Source organism: Aristolochia californica, unplaced genomic scaffold, assembly GCF_029961685.1.
Source record: "Aristolochia californica isolate CCGP_79_NKW_82.1479 unplaced genomic scaffold, dmAriCali1.0.hap1 SCAF_3, whole genome shotgun sequence".
In the NCBI taxonomy this organism is placed as follows: domain Eukaryota; kingdom Viridiplantae; phylum Streptophyta; class Magnoliopsida; order Piperales; family Aristolochiaceae; genus Aristolochia; species Aristolochia californica.
Window position 1 is genome coordinate 46,525,325 of NW_027181992.1, and position 21,223 is coordinate 46,546,547.

Sequence of the window (21,223 nt, forward strand, 5' to 3'; positions counted from 1 at the left end):
ACCTAACCGCCGCGTGCAGGTTAGAAGCCACACAGAAGCTTCGCTGAATCACAAATCACACAGAGTCAGTGACCATCGTTTTCCCTCTCCAGCGATGAGCGACTGAGGAAGAAAAAATGGCGGAGCCCGACGAGAAGATCTCCAGGACCAACGGCGAGTCCGAGAATCTGAACCCTCTCCATCGGGGGGAGATCGAAGAGACGGAGAGCGAGGAGACCTTGTACCGTGCTCTTCGTCGGCTCGTGTCAGAGATCATCTTTTCCGATCCCGATGCCTCCGGTTCTTCCTCTTCAATCGTCCGGCGGATCAAAACGTCGGTGAACAGGAACGCTACTTCTGTTCGAGAAGGTTCCAGGAACTCTACTCGGAAGCTTCTGTTGTGGACTCGACGAGGCAGTCCTCTCCGTGCGCTCCTTGTCATCTCTGTGAGTGTCGGGCGGAAGTATCTTGGTTCTGTATTTGAAATTTTAGGCGTCGTATTATGACAATTCGGTCTTGGTGGATTGGGCCTTTTATTTTTCCCTTATTCTTTTTCTCGAACTTGATAAAAGTGTGTATTTTCGTTGTCTCTCTGTAGATTAAGGTTTTCTTTGAAGCTTGCGTACTGATTTCATAAAATTAGCCTTTCCTATCTTTCCTATTTTTAGATTTTTAAGTTCTGTTAGAGAGATATGCTGTATCCGGCTGTGATGTAAGAGGAAGGTAGTATTTAGCATTCTTTTTTACTCTCCTTTCTGTGATTTTTCTTATACCTGGGAACTGTGTTTTTTTTAACTTTTGATAGCCATGCGATAAGTTCTTTAGCGACAATTCTCAATAATAAAATAAAATTCTTAGTGACAATCCTTTGCACAATGCTCAGGAATGCTGCCTTGTGAAGGATGCCGGTAATACTTCATTTAGTTCATTTAGCGAATTTTCCTTGTCTGTACGCCACTCATATGACATACTTTACTTTTCTAGCGGTCTTGTTCTTAGGAGGAAGTATCCGCAGATTCTTGTTCTGTAGCTGGCGAGAAAACTTTTTCACTTCGTAGAATTTCCTGATTGAAGTAAATGAGGATAGTTGTGAAGCGTGATACTACCATGTAAACGATGTAATGTTCAGAGTAACTTGAAATCACAGGGAATTGATAGGTTCAAATTGAGAATATTTACTGATAATATGGGGTATAGGACTTGAACATCATTCAGATGATAATACAAGTCAGTGTCCAAGAAATTTCATCTTTGACTCCGAATATCACCAAAATTGAGCAGAAGTTTCTGTATCTTATGTTCTTTTCTCTTCTTCTCTCTACAGATAGACACCTTCTCTTTCCTGATTTTCCTTCTTATGACATTATTGCAGGTCGGGACTATCACTTCATTGGCTTTGACGGGGTTGCTGGTGTTCATGCTTTTCTTTCTAGCAGCAACAGCTAATGCTATTATTATATCTTTATTGATATCCTTGGCGGCTGCTGGAGGCTTCTTAGCTCTTTTCTTTGCTTGCATAGCTTCAATCTATGTTGCTGCAATGTCACTGGCTTTCTTTGTTATTTCAACTGCAACCATTTCAACTATCATTGCTGTTCTCATAGCTACAGGTACTCCATGACATTCAAATTTTTGCCTTTATAATGGATTTATTTGACCTTCAGATTTTTGGGTCATCAAACGCAGTTGTTTATTTTCCAATCCATGGATGATATAAGATATGGGGCAATTTCGCAGAAAATTTATCTCAAGAAGGTCTCATGTACATGACTTCGTACTCGTAAAGGAGTTCTACTTCAGAGTTAATATGGTTGATTGGTTGGTGTACCCAATTCTCTGTGTCCATGTGTCCGAGCTCCTCGTGTGAAGAAAAGGAAAGTTCTGGCACTCAGAACTTGGGAGGGAGGAAAATGGAGAGAGAATGTCCCAGTGTTCAATAACCTCATGATTGAACTTACCCAAAAGGGGAAACTATTCATCAAACTTGATGAGAGAGCTTTTGGAGATCTTATTATTGTTTTTTCCTGTATTTTCAGAGAATTAGAATTCCTTGTTTTGGGAAACAACTTGTAATCAAGTTCTTGATGGAAAATCTTTTGCTGCAGGATGGATCGGGTTCTTCTGGGCAGTGTGGGTTGCAGCAAAGACAAGTGTAGATCTCACCAAACATTCGCTGAACCTGACAGGGTCTGCACTTTCAGCATACTCTGCTACTCGATATAGCCGGAGCCGCAGTCAGGAGAAGCGCTCGGATTAGAAGGAAGTGGTCGCAAATAAGTGCCTAAAATGTGGTTTGCGTTGGTAATTCTTCCAGGATGAGACCATCTCCTTAACCGATATGTAGGTTTCTCATATTTCTGGTTTGTATATAGGAAAGGTGAAATGGGAGGCAAGTTTTTGAACTGTGGAGGTTCGTAGAATGGTCTTCTACGAAGCAGTAATGGGGAGCGGTTGCTCTCCAGATTGGCGTGTGAACATTAGTGTGGTTACTGTCAAATTATGGCATTTGAAAAATCAAAATTAAAATTTACTTCCAACTACTGAAATTTTCAAAAAAGAAGTTTTTACTTCATCGTGGTCATTGTACTGCAAAATACGAGTCAATCTTCATATTAAATATAAAATACGTGCATTTTCAAATAAATATATAATACATTTGTTGACATAGTTTTTAGAGGTATTCTTTTATAAAGATAAGCGTTTAAAACGATATAAAAAAGGGACACCGCCCAATTTCCTCACAGGGCTCACCTCTACTACCCCAGTTTCCACATAAGGCCCAGATTGTCTGATCGACTTTCTTCCTCCCTTCCTGCACGAAGGGAGGCCACTCATTGCGACAAGGCTGAATCCATCACTCTCCTTCCTTGCACACAGCACATCGAAATAGGCTTTTGCCTGTATCCAAATATAATCGAAAATAAAGAGAATTCTTGAATCATAATTACTTAGTTGTTGTTATCGTAACCAAACCATAATGAAAGATGGGCCGATACCTAGGTGACTACGCATGTAGGGCTTAAAAACTGAAAAGAATAAACAAAACATCACATCTTCATGAATGCATTCGTTTCTGAATTAGGTTTTATGCAACTAAAGGAGACTTAACCATGTCGCAAACACACGAGCAACAAGATCCCCCTCCATGGTGACTACTTTAAATACAATGGTTACTATCAGTTGATGATAACCACATGCTCGAAACGTACCAAGACGGTCACCCTAGAGGAATCAATTATAAGACTAGGTCTATGAAATTTCCTCAATTGCAGCAAGAGTAAAAGATAGTCGACAGACGGACATATTCACATTCCTCTATCAGCAAGACTGATTGCATTTACAACAATCTAGCTATTTTCACCACAAACAATTCAAACTTTAGAATTCAATTCAAAAGTCATACTTCAAATTAATAAGCAACAGGTTCGCTACAGACTGGAATAGTAGGGCGGCCTTCCCATTGATTGCTTTCACCTGCTCATATACGAAGCCATAAATGCTCAGAAAAATCAAGCTGCCATCAATCCTATAAGAATTCAGTACCAAAGTCTTCCTGGTAAAAGTATGAAACGCCATGATGCTGTATGAGTCTATAGATCATAAAAAAAAAAAAAAAATGTTTTACAATATGTACCGCATTAAACTAATTTGAGGCAATTTCCCACAAACCCCCAGTCAAAATAGAAACCTATCCTACTTTAATTGCAACATTTAGACCCTGTTGGGTCTTCAAATAATGCCTATCCAAACATCGGTTTTAAATCTATTAATTGAGAAGACATAAAAATAACAAAACTATTTCTATTTTACATGGATGCATATGAGTTAATCTGTAAGGACCAACACTAGAGATTTTAAAACCGGAGCAAGCAACACTGGGTTATCTCATATAACCTTTTGGTACCAAATTACTTTATTCAGAGACACATTGAATTACTCACAAGTCTACATAGTATAAAAATTGGAGTATCACAATTATTATGATGTCGAAATGTTTAATATCTTTAAAAAAAACTTTAATAAATAAAATTTTTAGTGTTAACAGGCAGAACTTTCACGAGCTGCTTTGTGATATCATGGTTGTGCGTAAGCATTGGAAATTTAGACGTAGGCATATATGTAATATTTAAACCAATGTTATAATATCCAATCATGAAAGGTGGATCAGATCCTGTTGAACCCAAGTCTACTTGTGTTGACCACCAGTTGATCCATAATTGTAAAAAAAAAAAAAAAAAAAAAAAAACTTTCCCTAGGAGCTAGAGTACCAGACCTTTCAATCTCATCCACTGGCGTGGGAAGGTTTCTACCAAACTTCATAAGCCATCGACCTACCAATCTAACTTCATAAGCCAGAGACGGTCTCTCCTCCTGGTCAAAACATTTCGAGATCTAAAAATGTGTTAAAACGGATTGACAAAGAAAGGTTTACTAGTTCAAAAAATGAACCGGTCAACTAGGTCATTTGTCATGCCAAGGAAATTCCCCCATGCAATATACAAAGAGAGGAGGGGAAGTGACCACCCCCTCCCATCTCTTTTGGCACCAATGGAGGAGCCCCACCATCACATAACAAAAAGAGTGAAAGCTATTCTCTCAACAATGCAGGGAATAGGGGGGCTGTCGGCCCTGCTCCCCTTTTATACTTTACGACACAGGAGGAATATCACATTCATCCACAAGCTTCTTGATGCCACCCTTTTTTCTTGGCCAGAAAGTGACTTTGACGCACCCATACATTTGGAGGAACCTTTTGTAACTTGCAGTTGGTCAATGATGCAGCTTGGTCAATGAAGCTTGTATTACTGTTACAACTTTAGGTACCTACTATTCAGTTCTTTTACAGGAGAAGCGACCTACACCAATGGTGTTTGGAGTGGCTGTTTTGGTTGGCTACAAATTTTCTCAACCAGCTTTTGAACCTTCCTCATTGTCCCCTTTACATGTCCTTGATGTCTTGCAATAGCATCACATTAAGTCAAAAACCAAAGAGAGACAAGAAATGCCTTCTAGACAGGGTGTTGACTCCAGAATTTTTAGTTCTTCCTAGTACACAATCTCATAATCATAGCCAAGCAATTTTGCCAGCCACCACCATTGGAGAGGGACGGAAATTCATTGCTCTAATAGGTAGCAAAGAGATAAGCAGTTGGTCGAAACTGAAATTTTCGGGATAAAAGGTAAGATATTGCACTACTTGAACCAAAGTGAACATCTAGCTCATAGGCTGAGAACAAGGTTCTCTTCACAAGAACTCGTTGGAGGCTGAGGTCATGGCTATGCTCCAAGGTCTCAGGCTTTATAAGGAACACTTTAAGGGGCTATTGGTGGTTGAAGGAGATCCTAATTTGGTCAATGATTAGATAAGGAATGCACCAAATCATCTCTGGAGATTAGAGCAGTACTTTGATTGAACCTTAGATACAGCAGTCTCTCCACATCTCTTGGAAATCACATGCTCAGATCTGCTGATCAGATAGTAGAGTCTTTGACTATGGAGGGTGCTTTCATCAACAACTAGTTGAAGAGCACACTGAACTTTTAGCTTTCAATGTCTGTTTGTCCGATGGCTCCTTTTGGCACTCCTACCTTGTTTTGTTTTCTTCTATTTAATAAAATCATCATTCAAAAAATTAAATTAAAGGTTCATGCTATATCTGGCACTAACTCTTTTCCAGTGTAATCCACAGTTTAAATGTCCATCACATTAACACAGAGGATGTGAAAAGATAACAACCATTGTCATTTTATCATCATCTTTCATAAAGAAAACATAGATTATAATGCAAACATACCTGTCTACATATGCTCCAAAAGGAAACCAAGGTCATACCACCCCAGAAACAATTGTCAACGGGAAAAACCACTACTCTGTATGCTCCAGACAATCAGTTGTTTTCTCCTGTGCAGCACCAACGATAAGAGGCAGCAACATCAAATATCAACTAAGTAAAAAGATGCCTCTACGGTATCTGGTATAAATATAAAATTTCACTTACACAAGCATTTAGAAATATAAGAGGACAAATGTGTTTAAAATGAGAACACCAACAAACGAAATATGGAATATCTCAAATAAAGACTTGAAAATTTTAACCAAAAAATTCTGAAACCAGATATTCTAGCTACAGCATGTTATTGGGCAAGCAACATGTGAATACAAATTGGTCTGAGGCGTCCATCAAACAATAAAAGCACAAAGGGAATGAAAACAAAGATACATCCCTTCTATAGTGAGACTCTAAAAGAATTGCAGGCAGCTAAAAGCTGATCAGAGAAAACGCCCCATACATAGGCTGTGTTTGCCAATAGGAAATAATAGGAAAAGTACAAAGAAAATTTTCCTTCGACCAAAAAATTTGGATATTTGAGCCAGTTTTAGGGGATAGGAATTCCTGTTGTCCAACCCAGAAAGATAAAAAGGGAAGGGAGAATTGATTTTCCTATGGCTTTAATAAGAAAAGATAGAACAAAAATAAATTTAGATGGAACAAATGCAAAATATGCAGTCAACAAGAATTCTTTATCCAATAGGAAAACTTTCTAATTAAAAAAATTGGTCAAAGGGAAAGTGAGTTTCCTATGATGACACAAACAGTACCTTGATGATCAAAGCTCCAACAGACACCAGACAATTGTTCTATTCGCCATAAAAACCATAATATTATAAATTGCAAGTCAGTAGCAGCCAATTATCAAGAACACACTCAGAAAGGCAAAAGTTAAAAGAATATACAAAATAAACTTTAAGAGAGAAAGACAGAGAAGAGGAGAAGCAGTACAACATACAGTAGAGCATACAAGATATAAGAGAGAGACAGAGAAGAGGAGGGAAGCAGTAGAACATACAAGGTAGAACAAAGAAAGCAGAAGTGCTTCAGTAATTCAAGGAGCTTTGGAGTACAGAGCTCGCATAACACCTAAGGCATCCCACGAAGACACTAGGATGATACTTTGGAAACCAATCAAAATAAAAGACATAAGACAAAAAATGCAAGTATCACTTCTATGATCTCAATCTGTATTTACTAGAATGATGCTACAAATCCTTTTTTTTTTTTAAATTCGCTGCAAATCTGCATCAAATAAGAAATTTCAGAATTGAACAAAAGTAACAAACTTTGAGTCTTTCCTTTTCCCCATATTTAATAAAAAATAGAAAAAGATTCCTGGTAGAAGTCTATCTTGTCTTTACCACAAGTCAATTTCCTTGGCAAACAGAAATTGTTGTTTTGCTGATATCCACAGGTTCTTCCATTGTTTTTCTGTTCACTCCAGTGTCATGCTATACGTATCCATTTCATGGAATTCCTTCTAATGAACCGCACATTTTGTTGTCATATCCAGTTGGTTGATCCATTACTCTGGGAAGATTTTCACTGTTTCAACATTTTTTAAGTGAACAGTCTCCTTGTTGAGGTATGCCTGTTCTGGAATCCAATAAGGAAAGGGAACAAAGGAAACCATGGATGGCTGGAAAGATGACACAACATGTACTCTGTGTAGAAGGGATAAAGAATGTGTGAGCCATTTGTTTGATCCGCTGCCCCATCGCCTGAAATATCTTGATGCATTTCATGAATAAGATGGGCTGTGCATCTGGTTTCCTTGTGGCCTGCCCCACCTCCTTAAGCTCGGAGCAGAATCTTGTCTCCCAAAAATTGGTAGACTTCTGTTCTCCACCTACCTTGATGACATATCTTGGGGGATATGAATGGAAAGAAACAGCCTCCACTTTAACAGCAAATGCAGCATGCAGGAAGGGTTATTGTAGGTACTACTGATCCATTTTGCTTGGATTAGCAGTTGGAAGGAGTTTCAAAGCCTCAATGGCGGTATCCTCAGGAGTAATTGGAGGTTGATTGCTCAGCTATGTTTCTCAGAAAAATCTGGTCACTGAATGGGTGCCCCCTCCTCCAGGTGTCATCAAACTAACTGAACTTTGATGGCTTTGCTTTTGGGAGTCCAAGCTCCAAACAGTTTGGCAGTGTTTTCGAAACCCAAGAAAGCATCGCTATTGCTTCCTATTCACGCCCGCTTGGTATCGCTGACCCCACCATAGCAGAATTCAGAGTCTTCAACAGGGGTTATTTTCAAGAACTCCATTGGTAGGCAGATATGGATTGAAGGCAACTCAAGCTAGGTGATTAGTTGGTGTTCCAAAGTGATGGATCCTCCTTGGAGACATTGACAAGCTTTTCGTGAAATCATAAACATTGCTTCAGGATGGATCAATGTCAATCAATTGGCAGACTCATTAGCAAGTTACGGGTGTCCCTCTAATCTCTCATTATAAGCTTCCTCCTACCCCAACTTTTGTTCTATTGCCTTGGGGCTAGGAATAAAATTTCGAGCATTCTCCACACAAAAAGAAAACAAAAGAGCAGAAGGCAAAAGAACAGTGAATATTATGATGGCCAACTATAGTTACGTCTAACTAAGAATAGCCTAACAAATGAATATAACGCTAGCTGATGAAAAAGATGCAAACAAATTGTGAGACCCTCCATAAACTATGTATAGTTTTGTAAGGTTACAATAACAAAAATATCTTTGGCAGCATAAGCATTATTATAAAAATTGCCACTAATAATGGATAAAAAAATCCAAAAAAAGAATATAGCAGGATCTTAAATCTATGTTATACCCTTGATATGCTGAAGTATGGGAGGCACATAGGTGTGGACTTAACACTCCCAAATGGACCAAATCATATGTTTTCATCAAAGGCTTTTGCCAACAAAAAATATATATGTATATCCATGTAATATCATTACCTGTTAATAAAACGATGAAGGGCAAAATAAGCACTTATCTTCAACAGTAAACTCAAAAGTGAAGCTCAAATGCGACTGAAAAGCAGCTCTAGAATCTTCCAAGTGGACTTCAGCAGGTGACACTCATTAACCAATAGGCGCCATTTTCAGATAGGCGCCATTTTCAGATAATATGGCTATTTATATTGATCCCCCGTCGACTATTTGTAGCAACCATGGAGAACAGTCCTTCATGATCTCAGGCAGAAGAAATTTTTGTCAGATAACACTACTTGAGCATTATCCATTCCAACATTTCACCCACTTTAGCTTGGACCAGGCCTCCTGTTTCCAGGAGTTAGAAGCCCAAATCAAAATATCTTTTCTTTATGTATTGGGCAAGAATTTTCTGAAGGCCCAAAATAGCTAGTCATGGGCCAGAGCTAGTACCTTGAAAAAGCCCACTAAGGAACTGCCAAGAGTACTGCCCCAAGAATCTAAGGTGATCATGCTTGGTGTCGCATATCTGTAGAAGTAGTCCACAGCTGTGAGTTGTTGAACGCATAAAAATGGTTGAGATTTTAACCAGGAAGATAATAAAGAAATTTTTTCTGCGCTGTTAACTTTTACCATACTGTTAAGCATGCAAAATATTTTGGATTCCTGAAACCCTAGAAAATAACTTAGAACCCAAAGGAATTGGTTCCCACCAAATATAGATAACAGGTAAACAGAACAGGAAATATTTCCTGGGCATTTCTGCAGGAAAAAAAATCCAAGTAATATAGGATAGCTAATAGTTTAGAATTTTTTTTTTCCGCTTGGTGCTTCAGTAGGTAAATAATTTAATCTTGATACCCATGAAAGCAATCAACAGAATCAGTCATTACCAAAAACGTTTATAAAATACACTACAATGCTAGACATTAAGTAAATGGACATCTCATAGTTCATCTTTGAGAATCTACATAAGCTTTAGTTCCCCAGCCACAATAACTGATAAAAAGCACAGGATATCCAACAAAAAAGGACCAAGATAGAGACTTTCATTGCAATGAATAGCAAAAGAGAAATCAATTCACTCAGGACATAAGGAAGACAAGTGAAACTTGGGTCTTTTTTTTTTTGGAACAAGAATTTTGTTTATTTTTCACAAAAAAATCATCGTTTTAAGTGAAATTTCCAAAACACTTTAAATAACAAATTCTTACTACTTACAAAAATTAAACAATTGACTTCTCTGCTCCTTTTAGACATTTGTCGGAACAGTAGCCGAGTTCTGGGCACTCCTGCTGGACCTTAGATTTTTTTTCTCAGAGGTTCTCCTCCCCTCTTATATTAGAGAGACACTCCACTGTTGTCATTTCCTGGGCCTCAAAGAAGAAAACTCCACCAGGAAGATATTTGAGGTATTTTTATGAGATCAAGGACATCTGCAAACAATTTATCATTTGGCGGCACATTCCTAACAGTGTTGCGGACTCCTTCATCCAAAAAAAAAAGTGTTGTAGACTCATATGTGAGTGAAAGAGCTTCTTGCCAGCATCTCGCTATCATCAGCTCACTCCCACTATTATTGTCATTTCTTTTATTCCTCGTTGCCTTTGTAGATATTTTTATGTTTTGTACCTTCCCCCTTTGTACTTTTTCATGTATTTCACGCTCACATTTGAGGTCTCTCACTGAATTTTATTTCTTATTGCTTTCACACAAAAAAACAAAAAAACAACAAAAAAAAATTGTTGAAACAATAAATAGATATTTGCCTTTTCAGGCGGAGGAGTGCTACATAAATAGAAAAATACTCACTGCTTTTAAACAAATTAAAAAAAAAATTGTCTCCACCTTAAAATTAAGCATGTAATGTGCATGTCCAACAACGTTAACATCAACTCAATGAGAAAGATCTTCTCTTGTATTTATTATAAACATAAGACAGCAGAAGACGTCAAGTATTATAAATGTTCTAACCAGTAACGATGGCAGGAACATGATCAAGAATAGATATGATTGCAAGACCAAGACGCTCCTAGAAGTAAAGGGTGTTTGAAAATAGCCTGTTCTCAATGATATACTTGTGATGTCAATTAGGGCCCTTAGATTGAGCCCATTCCATCTCAAAATGACTAACAAGTCATAAGGCTTGACCTTATAAACCATTAACATTTTTAAGATTTCTCAATGTGGGAATTGTTCCGACTTAATGCTCTCCCTCACGTTTAAGCTTACACATAGCAGACTTTGAGACGTGAGCACAAATTCTCAATGGAGCAAATAACACACAAACTCCCACTTCATGGAACCTACAACACACAAATAACTTGGGGATTACAAACTAGCCTTCTGCCCACACACACATCCTACTCCGATATCACTACTGAATTGAGATTGGTTCCATACCCAAATGATTAGCCACAGAAGAGGCCTATTGCTTAACATAGGACTTTAACCACTCAATATGCTCTTTACCAATAGATGCATACACAGCAAGTCTCATTTTGCTTACTAGGACAATGTTAAACATGCTAAAAAAATTGTGAAAACAAAAACAAATCATACTGCTTTATCTTGTCTACTCTCCCTATGACCTCTTACTCCTCAAACGACTCTGGCCAACATGGTGTCCTATCAGCTATAGTGTCGGACTGCAGTTTAAGATACATAAAACATTTTATGAACTATGGTCATACACCACAAATAACCAATTCTAGCTTGTCATTTCAAAATTTCTCTTCAAAATTCTGATGGTATTGTCCCATGTATCTGTTCCACTCCTTTCGATTAATGTGACAACTGAGGCAGATGGAAAGGCTCTCTTTCAGGGCATCCACCATATTATAGCCAGAGGGCACTCTTTTCCCCTCCAAGTTGAGGGCAATTCACCAGTAATCATTTGCTGGGTTTATGGAAGCCCTACCCTGCAAAGGTTTTGTGATTCTGGATAAAATTGATTGGTCAATAGCACTGTGGATTCCCAACTAGGAGTGGTGTCTCCTTTCAACACCTTGTTGTGAATGCGATTCTTCTCATTGTGTAAAACAAATTTCATTATCTAGATAAAAAATAAATAAATAATTTAATCCAGTGTACTTCAGATTAACTTTGCCAACCTTCTGTGACTTGCTTGAGGGACCAAAAGAGAAAAAAACTTGAGTTCTGAAACATCCAGAAACTGATCCTTAATACAAAATGTTCAACATAAACAAGCATCAATCACAGTCTTTCCCCCTTTCCATGAAATAACAAACTAAGAGTTCATCATCCTTTGATAGTTTAAAGAAAAAGATATCTCCACAAACAATGTAAAATGTGAGTAAGAAGACTGACATAATGTCTGAGATCATTTAAAAATAAAAAACCACTTTTTTTCCTCATGTTACTTGCACCAGGGGATGAAATCCAATTTGGATTACTGAATCCTTTACAATCTACCTAATAAGGTTGGATGAACGATGAAATACACGAGAGTGGCTCCTACAGCTAATATGCTGGTCCCACAGTCAACACAAGCTTGAAAGACATCAACTCATATGAATCAATGTCATTGTTATCTGAGGACTTTCTATTCTAAGTGAATGGACATTCGGGAAAGAAGAGAAACCACTTGTAACAGAATAACGATAAGCACCGCAAAGCTCTGAGTTGCATGAGAACCATGGTTTATTCCTAGAAATATACTTTAATTCCTTTAGTGCCCATGTAAGTGATACATATCACAGAAATTTATTGAAACAATGTTTCATAAAAACCAAAGAGACTTACACAAACAAACAAAGATTTTTCTAAAAACATTTTGACAATGCAAAAAGAAAATTAAGGAAATTCATCATAGTTGTCCCTTCACCAAACAATAAAGTGCCAGTAGATCTTCTTTCGTTAAAGAAAGCAAAAGGAATAGAATACAAATTTTTTTGAAGACTCATATCTCCTAAAGATGACCAAAAAGAAAGGATACAAACTCAAGAGCAGCACGTCTTTTCATAAATAAATAAAATAATTTTTTGAGAATGAAATAAAAAATAAATCAATTGATAACAAAACTTCACATTTACCATATAACCATCTAATCTACCCAAACATATATCAAATCAAAACACGTCCAAAATATTTTAAAAGGTACTTATTGTTGCATAGAAAAGACACGTCTCCTTAAATATGTTAGACCCTCTGTATGTGACTAAATCAAATTTGATAGACTGATTCCATTCAAAGATTCAGAAGAATCGTATAAGGAAACTAAATATCTAACAACAAATAAATAGCTCCTATAAAAGTACATACCGGCCCACGGTCTATCATGAACATAAATCAATAAGATGCATTTAGGTTTTTCAATCAAAATCACTATAACACATTACAGAAGTCTTCAAAATGTGAATTGCTCACAATATTAAGTTGATTATACATTTAACCTTGCCAATGTTGGAAAGAATGGCCCCTAAGCTTGCCAGGTGGCTACTTCACAGAGTCTATTGTGGAAGGATTAGGGACAAAGTCAGGATTGTCATGACCTTCCCAGAGTGTCCCCAGTTTGTTATCAATTACATAAAACAATAAAAGCCTCTGATGAATTTGGATCATACAGGTACTATTAAATCCAAAAGGCTCCGATGCACACATCTGGGAATATGTTAACTACCATTGAGGATGCTTACAATTGATATTGCCTTTCTGTTTCCTTTGTCTGAAATAACCAAAGTTAAAGAGTAAGCAAGTGAATGCATCCTACCTTGCAGTGAAATCTTGTCAGAGTAGACCTCAACAGCTTGTCGCCAACAATCAATCTCAACTGCCTAACAAACTCCACCCTAGTTATCAATTTACTCTGACAAATAATTCAAAACGTGTGTTAATACTACCGGCAAGAACGAAAAGATAATATACCAAAAGGCCAACTGCATTTCATAAAAACAAAAACAAAAGACACCTCAAAATCATTGTAGTGGCGGTCAAGTGCATCTTTAGCTTGAGAAGATATGTTGTTTTGGATAGCATCGAAAATCATTGGAATAGGCATCCAAGGTGAAGTAGGCGGTTTAACCTACACATATTAGGAAACTAAATAAGAATAAAGCAATTAAAATCCCAATATTAATTAGGCCACAAAAGGTTGAAGTCAGCTTCCTTTTTTTTTGAAAGAAGATGTATAAGCTTTATTAAAACAAAATTAAAAAAATAAAAAAATAAAAAAAAATAAAAAAAGATGAAGATTACAATACCTTGCTAAACAGGGCCTCCCTCCACAACAAGGTGTTGGAGAGAGACGCCTAATTTAGCCTGAGCATCAGCTAAATGATTAGCATTCTGATAAAGGCACAGAACCTTCCTATTCCTAACATTCAGATAAAGGCACAGAAGCTACCTGTGGAGGCTAGAGCAGAAGAATACCAAGAAAGAAAGCAAAGCTGAATTTCAAAGTTGAACTTTACATAGGAAAAGGACCCTAACTTGCCAAGCCACAAACTGCTCAATTCCAGAGCTAATTAGCTACACTTATTGAACTCTGGAAACTCACTCAAAAATACAATTCAGCTTCTACCACTTCATATACATTACCTGTAGGCATCTGCTTTTATTGTCAACAAATTTCATTACATTCAGTTTTGGCCCTACAAGTTGCTCTGTGGAAGAAATATATGCATTAGGACAAAATATACCTTTTCTCGAACCAAGAAAAACTAAGTAATTTGCAGTTTTTTTTAACTCGAAAGTTACCTCGGACAGGAGGAGGAAGCTTAAACGCTACAACATACTCAGGGTGTATATGGGTGTTCATATGTGTACTCCAAACAACATAATGCTTGGGATTCTGAAGATTATCTACTCCAGAATCAAACTTCTCACTGCTGGGGTGGAATTGTTTCGATCCTGGTTGGACCAGTTCCATGCACCCCATGATAACTTGGCACAACATCATGTGTTGCATTCCATTTTCGTCAACATCAGAATCTTTTGCACTGCAGTTAGGAACAAAGAAAATATAAATTATGTTTCTCCATAGAGAGGTGTAGGAAACAGAACTACACTGCAAGAGGTGATACAGTCATTATTCAACTACTCGGGCATCTGGTATCCTCATGAAAGAGATCTCACGCAATGCTCATTGAGAACATTAACATTGAAAAACATTTGAAAAATATAACATATCAAAAGCTTACATGGAAGACTTGGTGTAGACAAGACATCTGGAAGATTTCTTTAAAATAACCATGAAGCTACAATTGGCTACTGAGACATTTCATCTGAGCCGAAAATCTTCACACACTAGAACATGCTATATGGGGCCATATATTTAGAGAATTGTTGTCTGATGGAATGCATACCAAAAAAAAGAGCAGTCCGTCTGGAGTAAGCTAAGAAGGATGCAGCATATTGAAGCAACAAGGCAGTTTAGAGTTGAAGCAAAATATTGCTGGTTCCAGCAAAGACATGACAAGCAAACAACTATCAACAGTCCAGTTTTCCTTATCGTCTGGCATTGTCCTTAGATTTAGAGTATCAAACTGACAAATCAAGAGGGGTAGAATTGCCGAAACAGCGAGACCCAGAGTGGAATTCATGTCTTGAATTGGCACTCTTTAATGCTCCCACATATACTACTTGACATAACTTCAAAACACCTGAGGTATTATAGGATCCTACGATAGAATTTAAAACAAAATAAAAAAGGAAAATACAATAAGAGCACCTGACATGAGAGCAATCCTCGGGGGAAAAATAAATGCCAGTCCCATAAGCCACACCATTTAATGGCCTCCTGTCCATCCCAAAACCATAACGTAAAATTCCACCTATGGACTTGCCAGATGAACCATGCCATGCCAACCGTACATTGGCATCTCCACGGTACGTCTTTGTTATCTCTATTTGTTTTTCAAATGACTGCGAGCGGGCCAGTGCTGAGCAGCCCGTAGGCATGTATCGGTATATTGAAATTATGTTATCGGATTTAAGGGATTCACCAAACCCTCTTAAGAAAGTATTCTGGACAGTGAGATAGTCTTTGGAACCCACTTCCACTTTGGCAACCAAACTGTCAACTACCGAATCAAAACCAAAGGTATTTGGAGATGCATCCAAACATGGCACCCCATTTTCGGCAATCACTTCATTTGCTTCAGAATCCCGCCCAATCTTGTTACGGTTTTTGGGCTCTGACGAATCTTCAACACTGATATCAATTTCGAGCTTCATCTCAGTGTCATCATTATCACGTGGCATATTATCAATGTCAAAACAGTATTTAGGAAAGAAACACTTGTCAGATTGATCGATCCATGCCACAGATTGTTGGGTCCCAGTTTCCAAATTAAACAGAGTCATGCGCAGAAAATCCACAAGGAAGCTATTACTTGCAATTGCCACGTCGACAGCTGATCTTTTAGACTTAAATGCATCAACCACCAAAGGGATCATATCCTCAGGAAAATCTTTCCATTCTTTGTCAGAATAAAACATTACTCTCCGGGGCAACATGCTCTTTGAAAAATTGGAACAATTTTCTGCAACATTCCATCTTGCAGAGACTAGCTCCTGGTTTTTTATACTGGCATAAGCAAACTTAGCTCGTTGGCCCGTGCTAGATTGGATTTCTAGTTTACGTTTGGAGCCAGATATCCTGCTCAAGTTTACGTTTTCCATACTGCTGTGCAACAGAAGCCTTAGTGACAGAAAATACATATATATACAGACTTTCCAGCTCCACCACATACATGCCAATAGATATCCAATGAGAAAACAAAAAGTACAAAACACCGCATGAAGAGCAGCAGATATCCAATAAGGTACAGCAAAGATAAAAATAAAGAGAAAGAACGATTTTCACTTGCCACAGCTCGAGAAAGCCTAACTTCAGCAAGTGTAATGTTGAGAAGCTAAACGAAGTACCCGATTGAACATCAAAGTCATTCATGTAAAAAAAAAAAAAAAGTGAAAGAAACGAAACATATAACTAATGAGAAAGACCAATGAGATATTTATGACAATGCACGGAAAAAGCTATATGTTCATAACACAGGTAGAGCTAATAAACTATCTACGTCGATTTAAGGAGAAAAAGGAAACCCTAAATGTAATACTCGGTCATACATTACAAAAAGATTGTCAGACGAAGTACATGATTGCGAGTGGATGCTCTTATTCGAAGGGTTGAAGTAAATCAGCATCGATGAAACACTACTGAAAGTGGAAGAAAACTGCTAGGTTCAAAACGTATAATAGCAGCGACAAGATTTCTGAGGCATATTAATAAAAAATAAAAAAAATAGCAAAAAAGTAGAGATTAAATCTGGAATAAGCAAAAAAAAATAACGAGTCAGTGACCTAATTACAAAAAAAAAGTCGTCCATGCACTTATAGTCGAGAACACCCGTATCAGAAACTTAAAAAGTGGAATAGAAAAAGAACAGGCACAGATAGCACCAGAACACGACTTAGAATGGATGAGATGTCCATTTCACGTAAACAAACACATGAGATATGCAATATGAAACAAAAGAATCAGGGAAGGAACGAGGCAACACACCTTCGTAGCCTACGATCCCCTCTCCCAAATCAAAACAAACAGAAAAAGAAAAAGCAAACAAACAAGTGAAAATCAATGGCACAACCTCCAATAGCAAGGGGATAGAACAGCCAGAAATTTCCCTAGGGCAGGGTCCTCGGCGGTGGTCTATGATTCTGTAACGCTGAAGCCAGCATCATAAAGGATGAACTGTAACCCATGGAATCTGCACAACCGCCCAAACACCTGAAAATCGGTGAAAAATCGACAAATGTAACAAAACGACGTCGGAACATCAACTGAGAAGCCTGAGATTCGAGATTTCCAGCATCACGCTTTGCTGGATCTTCTTTACTCGTGAACAGTAGTCGAGGGAACTGGAGAGCTGGCACATGCTTGCTCAGGGCCCCGCAACACGTGTCTGGCTGTGGAGCCGTTGGGTTTGATGAGCGGAAGTGTCGAATGGAATGGACGTCTACGATTGCGCTATTCGAAAAGGATGCTGATCTGTATCGGTTATTGCAATTTATTACGAATAAGCTGTAGAGTGGATGGATAACGTTGGCCGAAGGCGGCAAGCAAAGTAGCAAAGATGCGTAAAGCATGGGTTCTGCGACGGGCCCATTTGACACGCGAATCGTCCTGGTTGGGACGAGGAAAATCAGCTTGGGGTAAATTATGGTGTTCTCACTCCCGCACCAGGAAACCTGAGTTGAATAATCAGAGTCAGATCGGACTCGAGCTAACTTGACCTTAGATTTGGTGTCAATAGGAGAAAACTTAACTTTTAAAATAAAAGAGTCAGATCGGACTCGAGCTAACTTGACCTTAGATTTGGTGTCAATAGGAGAAAACTTAACTTTTAAAATAAAAGGACCGAGTTAACTCTCATCTGACCCCTATCCGGCCAAATATGAGTCAACTTGATTGAGACATGAGTCAAACACTCTACCTTGTTTTTTTTTTCTTGTGTTAGTGCTATAATGAAAAATATAATGAAAATAGGGAAATGAGATATTTTTTTATAATATACTAAAAAAATAATGAACCTAAACAACATGGTTAATTTTATAATAAGTAATTTCATTTAATGTTAAAATATATTGACATAATAAATAATTAAGTAGGGCATTTTATTAATAAATTAAGATAGACTATAGTTTAGCCTAAATTAATATAATAATTATGAGTTGAAAGTAAATTATTAATTTAATTAATTATAAAATATAGAATACTCAAACAAAAATATTTACTTTTATTGTCTAGATACTTGATCAAATTTTAACTTTAACAATATCTTAATTATCGCTCTTAAATTAGTAATTTAATATAGTATTAGCAATAATAAATATAATAAATAAATATGTTATTTTTAATTAATAACATAAGATAGGTTTTAGTGTGGTATAGATTAATAATATAATTACGAAGTAAAATATAAATATTATTTTAATTAATTATAACAAATAAAAAAAACTCTGATAGAGGGTATTTAGGTTAGTACTTTTAAAGTCATGATTAAATAATTTATTTAAACAAAAAGAGGAATAGGATTCAAAGAGGGTTCAAACGGTGAGAGTTAAAAAGAAGAAAATAACTGAGACGTTGAGAGAGGAGCCGAGAGAGCGAGAGAGGCCAGGAGAGAGAGACGAGGGTTGGGAAGCCGAGAGGGTCGAAAGAGAGGATGATGAAAGTAAATGCATTTTCACTTTCACTTTCTCTAGGGTGCACTACTACCAGGCCCAAACAAAGAGTCATTCATTCAAATTTATCATCCCCTCTATGCAGAGGAGAAGAGCCATCTCCTCCCCTCCTCTTGTGTTTCATTGATGAGGGGAAGGGGGAAGGTATCTTGTTTTTATGGTCCCTTCCTCAGTACCAAACTACTGAAATAAAAACAGGTGGGATAGAAGGGGAGTTTACTATTTGTTCATGAGGAAGAAAAAGGGCACTAATTTGTGGTCAACTAGTAAGACAAAAGCAAGCATGAATACTACTGCATTGAATTATTTATCCCCAATGTAGACGAAGATACTCCCATCCCTTATCTTCTCTCGTGAAAGAATAAAATGATCAAAGGAGGATCTCGATTGAGAATTTAAACAAAAAGATATCCAGTCTCGAGTCCCTCCTTCCCCTTCATCAATCCATCTCTCCTTCTCTCTTTCACGTGAACTTATCAGTCACGTGGCTTCATCCCCAACCAGTAACCATCCCGCTTCAGAACTTCTGAGCGCCCTTTTCGCAGATACCCTTTCTCCCATCTCTCGTCTTCCCTGTCTTCTGCGGTTGATTCTTTCACTTATTTGGCTGTCACTACATAAAGCTCCATGCACGTTTTCTCTGCGTTTGGTTTCACCCCTTTGGTTTATTCTTTTTGTAAGAACTGGTTTCTGGGTTACTGGACTTACTGTTCAGAGATCAAGTTGAAAAACTCCCGTTTTCAGTTATGTAAACTGGATTATACTGAACCTCTCCGCTATCTTGCGAAGGACGATGCACAGGGAGATGATCATACTTCACATCATTAACCCAGAGCGTTCTTTTTATCAATCAGAAGCTCTCAGTCCTTCTTCCCTCAAAAGAAGCTGATCAGTGATCTCTACTAGGTCTAGATGGGTCTGACCAGAACTCTTCCATCTTGTTAACTGTCTGAGCCTCGACTGCTCCACCACAATTGTAGACTGAATAGGGGACAACTTTTGTCCATATTTTAAACGGAGAAATAATGAGAGCATTTGCCTCTGGCAGATTTCGGTGCAGCTTTACATATAGAATTCAAACTCCATTCAGGAGCACATGGATTTCATCTCTGAAACAATGGATTCAAACCAGAGCATAGACCTCCAATCATCACCTAGATTGGATGTTTCCACCCATAAATTGAATACTATGTGGCCCAGCCTCTACAGAAGCGGCCAAAAATTTCCCATTTTCTGCCATTTCCCCCCTCTACTCCCATTGAGCAATTTCATAGAATGAGTTTGTTGATCTTGTTGGTCTATCTTTGATGTGATTGCTTCCAGCAATTTCATCAACTGGGTAGTGAAAAAGAAGTCGCCTGCAACAGTTGAAAACAGAAAGAGGAGATATTGTTGTTTTTAAGTGGCCATCCTCTTCCTTCATCAGTTCCTCCTCAAAAGACAACAACAGTCCGGAAGCCCTGTCTCTTGTGATATCTTTTCAATCAGAGCCCAGAGAAATCAAAGCTTAGTAGAAAGCGGAGCACCCATAAAGACACTTCAGGCAACTTTTCCTGCTTCAACCAAAGACAACCCAAGCACCCTTTTCCTATAAAAGTGAAAGCACCGAAACTTCAAGAGCTTACTACACTGGGCGAAGCTGAGAGCAGAAACAAGTGTAAAGTGCTCCAGGAAGAAAACACAGAGGAAGACAATGGGTAGCTTAGAAGCAGTGAAGTCGGCTCGATGCGGCTGCTGCGGCATGTGCGAAGAGTGCACAGACGAGTACATCGTTTGGGTACAGGAGCGATTCGGCGGCATCTGGGTATGTGGGTTGTGCGAGGAGGCAATCAAGGACGAGCAGGTACGGCTGGGAGTGGGCATCGAGGTGGCTCTCCGAGCCCATGCCAGCTTCAGAGAGGCAACGAGCGTCGACCCTGCCATCCGTGCTGCTCGTTCCATCCTCCAGCTGCTTAAGAAAATCCTCTCTACATCCTCTCCTCCGCCTACGAACTCCTAACACAGAGTTGATCACAAATCGAGCGTCTAACATAAATCTGACTGAGAAGATAAGCTTATAATCAGCCGCGTATTGAGCCAACCTTCCTCCATTTCTAATTCTAAAACAAATGTGGTTGTTCGTCTCATAAGAGTGGAACGCTCTTTCTTGTCTGTGAACTATTAAGAAGCTCTAGTTTCTTTCATTTTCTCTTGTTTTCTGGTTTAAGTCTGAATCTGAAACCATGACTGCACATATATGTACAAGCTTGAGGACGAAGGGAAGCCAGGTCTTCGATGATCTC

At 38.1% G+C, this 21,223-nt stretch overlaps 3 protein-coding genes across 9 annotated transcripts; 2 read left to right on the forward strand and 1 right to left on the reverse strand.

Annotated features, from left to right (window-relative positions):
* The first annotated feature begins 39 nt into the window (after positions 1-39).
* LOC137959971 (uncharacterized) lies at positions 40-2,516 on the forward strand. Its single transcript, XM_068807409.1, has 3 exons — positions 40-425; positions 1,352-1,589; positions 2,085-2,516. Exons 1-3 carry the CDS (start codon positions 117-119, stop codon positions 2,234-2,236), a joined length of 699 nt encoding a protein of 232 aa, XP_068663510.1. The 5' UTR covers positions 40-116; the 3' UTR covers positions 2,237-2,516.
* A 713-nt stretch (positions 2,517-3,229) lies between these two features.
* Positions 3,230-17,569, reverse strand: LOC137959079 (inactive poly [ADP-ribose] polymerase RCD1-like). 7 transcript variants are annotated; one of them, XR_011114040.1, is made up of 8 exons: positions 15,424-16,580; positions 14,451-14,692; positions 14,292-14,356; positions 13,663-13,776; positions 13,465-13,560; positions 6,581-6,619; positions 5,775-5,881; positions 3,230-3,453 (listed from the first exon to the last, which is right to left on the reverse strand). XR_011114040.1 is itself a non-coding variant. In XM_068806371.1 (8 exons), the coding sequence occupies exons 2-8, from the start codon at positions 16,374-16,376 to the stop codon at positions 8,920-8,922; spliced, it is 1,611 nt and encodes a 536-aa protein (XP_068662472.1). In that variant the 5' UTR covers position 16,377; positions 17,345-17,569; the 3' UTR covers positions 7,110-8,919. The 7 variants fall into 7 exon arrangements, 4 of the variants coding, with proteins under 4 accessions (XP_068662472.1, XP_068662473.1, XP_068662469.1 ...); XR_011114041.1 differs by lacking the exon at positions 3,230-3,453 and adding an exon at positions 3,456-3,532; XM_068806371.1 differs by lacking the exons at positions 3,230-3,453; positions 5,775-5,881; positions 6,581-6,619 and adding exons at positions 7,110-8,984; positions 9,186-9,261; positions 17,345-17,569 and having other exon boundaries at positions 15,424-16,377.
* Positions 17,570-20,634: 3,065 nt separating this feature from the next.
* LOC137959636 (uncharacterized) lies at positions 20,635-20,940 on the forward strand. Its single transcript, XM_068806989.1, has one exon. The coding sequence runs from the start codon at positions 20,635-20,637 to the stop codon at positions 20,938-20,940; it is 306 nt and encodes a 101-aa protein (XP_068663090.1).
* The last annotated feature ends 283 nt before the right edge of the window (positions 20,941-21,223 follow it).